The sequence below is a fragment of the Oryctolagus cuniculus genome, chromosome 8, assembly GCF_051225735.1.
Source record: "Oryctolagus cuniculus isolate XC-2025 breed Fujian yellow rabbit chromosome 8, ASM5122573v1, whole genome shotgun sequence".
NCBI classification, from domain to species: domain Eukaryota; kingdom Metazoa; phylum Chordata; class Mammalia; order Lagomorpha; family Leporidae; genus Oryctolagus; species Oryctolagus cuniculus.
This window is the reverse complement of record NC_142874.1, coordinates 124,779,147-124,787,491: the sequence shown is the minus strand read 5'-3', so window position 1 is coordinate 124,787,491 and position 8,345 is coordinate 124,779,147. Positions and strand designations below refer to the sequence as shown.

The 8,345-nt window shown below is 36.8% G+C and overlaps 1 protein-coding gene across 1 annotated transcript; it reads left to right on the top strand.

Moving 5' to 3' along the window:
* Positions 1 to 531: 531 nt before the first annotated feature.
* On the top strand, positions 532 to 8,112 carry ODAM (odontogenic, ameloblast associated). Its single transcript, XM_008267776.3, has 11 exons — positions 532 to 645; positions 745 to 810; positions 899 to 940; positions 1,456 to 1,503; positions 1,800 to 2,033; positions 2,430 to 2,477; positions 4,168 to 4,272; positions 5,154 to 5,201; positions 6,697 to 6,768; positions 7,681 to 7,842; positions 8,083 to 8,112. The coding sequence occupies exons 1-11, from the start codon at positions 634 to 636 to the stop codon at positions 8,110 to 8,112; spliced, it is 867 nt and encodes a 288-aa protein (XP_008265998.3). The 5' UTR covers positions 532 to 633.
* The last annotated feature ends 233 nt before the right edge of the window (positions 8,113 to 8,345 follow it).

Sequence of the window (8,345 nt, the reverse complement as noted above, 5' to 3'; positions counted from 1 at the left end):
GTTAGACTTTTAATTGAACAACTATTGTTTTTCAACATAGAAATAAAATTGTTTAGCAATAAGGACCCAATTGGTTGAACATAGTTAAGGGTATCCCATTGTCTGAAGGGCCTTCTTTCAATCTAGAGTAGCAAAAAGATGAGATCATCTTGCTCATTCATGCTTTCAGTTAGATCATATGCCACCACGTGAGCCTTTTAGTCAGTCTAAAAGGACAAATAATTTCAGGTTCTATAAATATCTAAGAGAAAATACAAGTTCTGTTACAGACACATAAAAATAAATTTAAATTTTAAATCTTCAAATAAGAGTAAATACTGAAGTATTCATCCAACTGCTCTGAACAATACCAACTAACTTTTGTCATGATTTTCAAGAGGAGAGACTCTTTCAAGCTAAGAATCTTAACCTAGCAGTTAAGACACCAGTTAGGAGGCCCACTGCCTGCATTACAATACCTTCATTTGCTATCTGGGTGCAGCTCCTAAGCAAGCTTCCTGCTAATGCCCAACTGTAGGAGGTAACAGTAGTGACTCAGGTGATTGGGATCCTGCCCACCCTCTTGGGAGACCTGAACTTGATTTTTTAATTATCTATCCCCGCTTTGACTTGGCCCTTGCAGGTATTCAGGAAATGGACCAGGAGGTGAGTGTTCTCTGTGTCTGTCTATATACCTCTATCTCTCAAATAAATAAATATTTAACAAAATATTTGATAAGAAAAGAATCACAATTTATTTTCTAGATATTTCATCTGAAAATGAAAATTCTAGCTCTTCTTGGACTTCTGGGAACTACATTATCAGCCCCAGTAAGTAATTTGATGCTACTACTGATCTTACCAAGTAAAATCTACAATTCCTTTGTTTAACATTTCTATTTTTCCTTTTTTGTTTTAGCTTATCCCACAACGTCTTTTGTCTGCTAGCAACAGCAATGAGGTAAGTTTAAATAATTAATGCGATCTCTAGTGAAAAGAGACAATAGCCTTCAATAATCTTGCATCCCACCTACTACTCTTATGTATACCTAAATTTCCAATTTTCACATTAGCTTTTCATACCAGATTACTACTAGTGTAGTATAATGCCTCCCTTGCTTGATTACAAATTCTTCAAAGGCAGAGATAATTACCTTTTCCCTCCTTTTGTTCTAATAGCACCTACTACAAGTGTCTATATCTGTTTAGAAGCACAAAATAACTAATTAAAACACGGGAATGTGCTAACGTTGTGCAATATCACACATAGCATGGAGATATTGTTAAATCCCAACCTTGTTTTTAACTGTAACCTTTAATCACTATAATTTACTGTAAGCTTAGTGAGAAAATGTCTCACTTCTAACAGGAAACTGATCAGTCAGCTTCAACTTGTGTCATATTTGTAGTAAACATTATTCTTAATCATTTTAGCGTGTGCAGTAATCTTGTTTTCACGTTGTTTCCTTTTTCTAGTTACTTCTGAAACTTAACAATGCCCAACTTTTGCCACTGCAGCTCCAGGTACCTCAACCTCAATAATTAAGGAAAAATTTTTTCCACTGCTCGTTTCTTGTGTTATTCTTTACAACAACAGCAACAAAGTGTATTCTGATTCCATTTCTGAAACACATCAATGGGAACTCAGCCATGTTTCATACTATTTATATGGCTCACAGGAGTCAAGATGCTTTTTATAATGCAGCATGAAAAACACAAAACTTGTTACATTTTGTCTCTTTCTTGCTCAAAGTTGATGTTAAAATCTTTTTGACATGAAAGAGAAATGCTTTCTTTTTTTTTCCTGTGTGTCCTTGCAGGGCCCATTCAATTCATGGATTCCTCCTCTCTCTGGTGTTCTTCAACAGCAGCAGCAGGCTCAAATTCCAGGACTCCCTCAGTTCTCCTTACCAACTCTGGACCGGTTTGTTGGATTGCTCCCCAATCAGATGCCTTTCTCAGGACAGGCCAGTTTTACCCAAGGAGCCCAGGCAAACCCAATGGATCCCTCACAGCCTCAACCACCCCCACAGACCCAACAGGGCCCTAATCACGTAAGTTAGTTCTCCATTTGAGGAGAAAGAATTGCATATTTAATGTGAAAAAGAATAGGAATGAGCTTTGAATTAAGACAAGCACCACTGAATAATATTGCTTTTTATATCTCTACCATTTCTTAAACTCTTTTTTTTACATTTAATATGAAAGATAATGTTCAAATCAACTCTCCTAGTATACAACCACAAATTAAAAGAGCTAAAAGAAGTTTCAGGAAAATTCCATCTTAAAAACAAAGAATCGGTATTAATGTTAGTATGTGTAATAGATGATCTTTTACTGTGCAAGCCTGCTAATACATATGATACATTTATACGGCAGCTCTGTAGCTCAGGGATTTTAAACAATAAAGTCACATATACAATTTTTATCATATTCTCTTTCATTGGCAGGTGATGCCTTATGTAGTCTCCTTCAAAATGCCTCAAGAGCAAGCACAGGTAACTGAAAAGCATGTTGGTATTCATAGAGAAAGATGGCCACAGACACCCTCCAGAAGTCTTTCCTCTGTGTTTCTAGCTCTGAATCCTACGGCAAGGCTTAAAACTAAAAATAAAGATAAATCTATACAGTCATGTCATTGTCTGGATGCCACAACATCAGGCTGACATCGGTTTGTAGATGTAGGATTAGCTTTTTATGAACAGGCAGCCAAGGAGGGTCTCCAGGAAAAATACATGAAACTGATAGTATATGTTATGATATAGAGATAAGAAACATTTATCTATGTAATTTTGGTAGTTATAAAATTCTGCTAAAAACATTTCCAGTTTCTTGTATCCAGTGTTTCCAATTTAATTACATATTATAATCAAATGATGATGATTTTCATTAAATAAGAAAATCTTGAAAAATTAAGGCAAACTAATAAAATTGTGTTAATAAGGAAAATGACTAATATCAAGATAATTTATACTATTTTAGGCTCAAAGAAGCAAGGATATAGATATGGTATTCAACAGCAGATTATTGACCTTTTCATTAAAAAATCACACCAGTTAGCTTTACTGTAATCCTAATCACATAATGTTGTCTCATTCTCATCACCAAACAAGTTACTTCTAGATATGGCCATAAGCATTTAAGGAGTTATATGTATGAAAAATAGAATCACTTCACTTTAAGAAGCAGGAAACTTAGCCTTAATAAGATTAAATTTATAATCATAATGAAGAAAATAGCTAAGCTGGAATATAAGTCTCAACCCTTTTTTTTTTAACCACTAAACCAGTGACTCTCTACCTTGGCTTAACATCTAAATCTCTTTGGTAATGTTGGAAATTACAAATGCTTGTACCCTACTCTAAGTCTAATGAATCAAAACCCCGTGAGTCGATGACAACTACGATCATCTTCTAAAATGCTCAATAGGTGATTTTTGCTCTTAGCCAGGATTAAGAACCACTGCACAATATCCACCCCCTTAACCAAGTTGGTCTTTATTTTTTATCTCTTGAGTCTAATATAATCTCTTACATAATGATACAAACAAAAACTGCAATGTAAATACAGTGATCCTCATTTTCTATAAAGACTTGCGTATGTAAATACTTGCAGGCATTTATTAGGGAGCCAATGCATGATAATAAGACTGGTAAAGTTGCAGATGATTTTGTTACTTGTCTATTTCTTGATTTTCCTAATATTCTAAAATGCTTATGGATTACTTTAGTAAAGTATAAATCATTAATTTTTAATAACTTTAAAAGAATGAATGCATTTTTAAAAATTCATTATGCTGGGAATTCTAATGCCATGTCTTACAGGTAATGATCCTGAAAACTATAGGTAAAATGCTACATAGGCTATAGAGGCTCTTAGGTATTTACAGTGACTTTCATATACAATTTCCAATATGTTTCTTAAGGCAAGAAAAAAAACTCCTGTTATTTAGTTGGACCCACTATTGTCTAAACTGTTTGATCAAGTAAACTTAAAAACAAAGTCCTATATCAGATGGGATACAGTTTAAAGTTTGGGAAGGGTTACTTTATCCCATTCTTTCGCTCATGTTTAAAAGTGTAAAACTGCTAGATATAAAACAGCTTTCAAATAGTCTTGGCATTAGAAGTTCAAAAGTGAGGATGCTGATCTAATGAAATCACTTGTGTCCTGTCTGTTTATACATAGATGCTTCAGTACTATCCGGTTTATATGCTCCTACCCTGGGAACAACCTCAACAGACAGTCACACAGTCACCTCCACAAACAGGGCAACAGAAATTTGAGGAGCAGGTACTGCAAGTGTTTGATTTGTTCTATCTGAGAATAGAGAGAATAAGAGCATCCGGGAAAAGAATTTCTGAGTATGGCTAGGGCAAATACTCAACAACTTGACCTCGTAGACATAAAAGAGGATATAGATTTTCTTCTTTTTTATCATTGTGTTTATTAACTTGGTAATGCTCCAAAGGTGGATTTTAAACAAAATGAAGTCGGTGAATGGGCTTCAATAAAATCAGAAGCAAAAAAGCTTCTGAAAATGAAGTTTCATCACATTAAAATCTATCATCCTCCTCCTTTACACAGACATACATACACACACACACATACACACACACATATGCAGTTGTTATTCAAAAAATAAAAAGTAAAAGAATAACTAGCTACCTTAATACTGCTTTGATCACTACATCCTGTGATACAATTAGATACGCCTGTATTGACTTCTCTTTTTTTGTTTTTTTTTTTTGTTTTTTGTTTTTTATTTGATAAATGTATTGACTTCTATGAACTTAAGAAAATTTAGAGTTATAACTCAGGTGGCAAGTACATAACTACCATTCATACAGTTCCAGTGAAAACTCTTTTTTAAAATCTAATTGACATTCTAAAATCTGGCATTGAAAATGAGAGAAAACTGAAAATTAAGTTTGAAATAATTAGTAGTACTTTTATATTTTTGCCAGTTACTATAAAGAGAGAGTATTTTATCCTAGAAATGTCATGGAATTAAAGAGTTCTTAGTAACTTAATAATTAATTTTTACTACCAGGAACATATAAACTTTTTGAAAATAATTTTATTTATATCAAATATATTATTTTAAATAATCATCACAATCTATAACAAAAACCATCAGACAAAATCTAATACATTTTTCAAAAACCTTACAGGTACCAGTCTATACTCAATTTGGATACATTCCACAACAAGCAGAACCTGTAAGTAAATTCGTAATTTTTGCTTTAACAACTCTTTGAAACTATTTGCTTCATTGTCTTTTAAACCTAAAAATGCATCTCAAAGACGACCAAGAAATCACCCCTCATTGGACACAGTTGGACATAGCTACTCATTACAACGAGGAGACGGTACATTTGGGAGACAATGGGGTGTTTTGGCAGAAAGATATTAGGACGACTCCTCATAGGGTCTGGGCTTGTGATGTGTGATGTTGGAAGGCCTCAGAGCTATGGTAGCTCATGCTAGGTTGAATATTCCCAAGAAGTATAGGTAGTTCCCTGTTTGAGCATCGCAAGCATTGCTACTTAGAAGGCAGGGAAAGTGGGCAAAGCAAAGGCTATGCCTGTAAAGAAGCAACTTGTATTAAGATGTGATGCTTGGTACTTTCGTGACTTAGACAGTGACCTTGCTTTAGACAAAATTATGAAGTTGTTATGCTTTTTCCTAACCTTGGTTAGACACTGGTGTCCTGTTGGGTAGATTGCTTATGCTCAATGGATCAACACCAAGGCCTCACAAAGAGGGTTAGGAAAAAGAGATTCCAAAACTAAGGCAGAATTTGGTATCTAGCCAGCTCTGTAATGTCAGGAATTACATTTCTCTTTCTCAAATCCGAGCTATTATTTCTGTTGTTTAAAAAAAAATCATTAGGGCCTGCACTGTGGCATACTAAGCAAAGCCTCTGCCTGTGGCACCGGCATCCCATATGGGCACCTGTTAGTATCCCCACTACTCCTCTTCCAATCCAGTTCTCCGCTAATGGCCAGGGAAAGCAGTGAAAGATGGCCCAAGTTCTTAGGCCCCAGCAACCTTGTAGGGGACCCAGAGGAAACTCCTGGCTCCTGGTTTCAGATCAGCCCAAATCCAGCTACTGTGGCCACTGGGGAATGAACCAGTGGATGAAAGACCTTTCTCTGCATCTCCCTCTTTCTCACTCTATAACTCTGCCTCTCAAATAAATAAATAAAATCTAAAAATAATATTTAAGACACCAGTGTTGTGGTTTAATGAATTAAGCTGCCACCTACAATGCCAGCGTCCCATATGAGCACTAGTTCTAGTCCCAGCTGCTCCACTTCTGACCCAGCTCCTTACTAATGTGCCTTGGAAAGCAGTGGCAAATGGCCCAAGTAGTTGGGGCCCTACCAGCCAAGTGGGAGAACCATATGGAGTTCTAGGATCCTGCTTCAGGACAGCACAGCTACAGCCATTGCAGCCTTTTGTGGGGAGTGAACCAGAGGATGGAAGATATCTCAGATTCTCTCTGTGTGTGTGTGTGTGTGTGTGTGTATGTGTCTTTCCCTCTCTCTGTAACTCTACCTTTCAAATAAATAAAAAAGTTTTTAAAAAAGAAAATAGCTAAAGAATTTGGGAATGTTCAACTTCTTAGGAGGGCAAAAGGAGCACATTTTTATATATCCCTAATTTAGAATTTTTAATGTTTAAAATGTTTAAAACTTTTTGCTTTTTCAGGATACACCAGGGGGACAGCAGCAAGCTTCTTTGGATCCTCTTTTAGGCACAGCTCCTGGAATTGCTATACTGGTAAGATTCCTCACAACATTGTTACAACATTTTACTAGCCATTAGAGATCAACAACTGACCTCTTATAAGCTCCTGAATTAATGTTCACTTTAATGTAAACTTTATTATGATTCCATCAACAATCATTGTGGGGAGCAAACCGGACTAGACTGAGTTACTGGAATTAAGACTTATTCTATGCATCTGCTCTCCCACAATATGGCGCTGGGAGAGAAGTAAACAGCTTCCGCACAGCTGCCTCCAGTTCAACTAATAAACTGTAGGACTTGCTATTGATTGGAGGAGAGCAGCGTACTCGGCGTGTGGGCAGCCGAGTTAGGATTGGCGGAGGAGGACTATAAAGGAGGAGAGAGACGGCATGCACCGGGAACATCTGAAGGAACCCGTGCAGCCCCCGAGAAAGCCGGCCAGCGGTGTGCCGCTCCCCTGCGGAAGTGGGGAATGTGGCCAGGGGGAACTGCCCTTCCACGGAGGTGGAAGGGATAGTAGCCAACCCGGGAAGAACCACCAGCAAACCCGGGGAGGGCCGAGCAGACGAAAGAACAGCGCAGGGTCCTGTGTTGCTCCTCCACAAAGAGGGGGAGCGACAAATCATTACTTCTCCCTTCTGTATCTATTGCTACTCAAGATTTGGTTCACTCAATTCCTCAGATATTTGTTGGAGGACTGCTCAATGCCATATACTCTGCTATGTACTCTCATTTAAAGCCAAGTGTTAGGAGACAACCAGGTTTCCTGGAAAACCACCATACCCTTTCTGAAAAACTGCTTATGATCTACAAAACCATAAAAGCACTTACTTCTGGAATACAATGCTTGCTTTGCCTCTCAATCCTGTTGATTTTCTGTCTTCCCAAACTTGACCCCCAACTGAGCCTGTAACACTTTGTTTTCATTCTCATTCTCTATAGCCAGCAGGAGGAGTGATACCATATTTACAAAAAGAAGTGATAAACTTTAGGCATGACAGTGCAGCAGTTTTCATGCCTTCAGCTTCACCAAAACCCAGCACAGCCAATGTTTTCACTTCTGCTATACACCCAAGTCTTGCCCCTGAGCTCCCGGAAGAGAAGGTAGAGTAATTAAAGATTTGTTTTATGTAAGAAATTGTTGTCTAATAGAAAATATAGAAGTAAAGTTAGTGCTTAATTTATAGTTTTGGTCATTTAAATATTGATACAGCTACTGATATATTAGAATTTATCATCTTAACCCTGAATAAGGTAGCCAACAATTATTTAATATAATAAATTAATAATAGAATATAATTTTAATTTAATAAGAACTTCTTATAAATATCCTTTCTTCACTAGGCCAAGACTGATAGCCTAAGGGAACCATAAGATGTCCTAATCATTCAGAGTTTTTGGTAGGTACTCAAAATAGTCAAGCATTAATCATCATGAAAATTCTTTTTTTTTTTCAAAGATTTATTTATTTTACTTGAAAGTCAGAGTTACACAGAGAGAGGAGAGGCAGAGAGAGAGAGAGAATGAGGTCTTCCATCCAATGTTTCACTCCCCAATTGGCCACAACGGCCAAAGCTGCACCCATCCAAAGCCAGGAGCCAGGAGCT

Coding starts and splice junctions, on each gene's coding strand:
- ODAM (XM_008267776.3), top strand. Junction 941..1,455: donor CTGCTAGCAACAGCAATGAG/GTAAGTTTAAAT, acceptor TCCTTTTTCTAG/TTACTTCTGAAACTTAACAA. Junction 2,478..4,167: donor TGCCTCAAGAGCAAGCACAG/GTAACTGAAAAG, acceptor GTTTATACATAG/ATGCTTCAGTACTATCCGGT.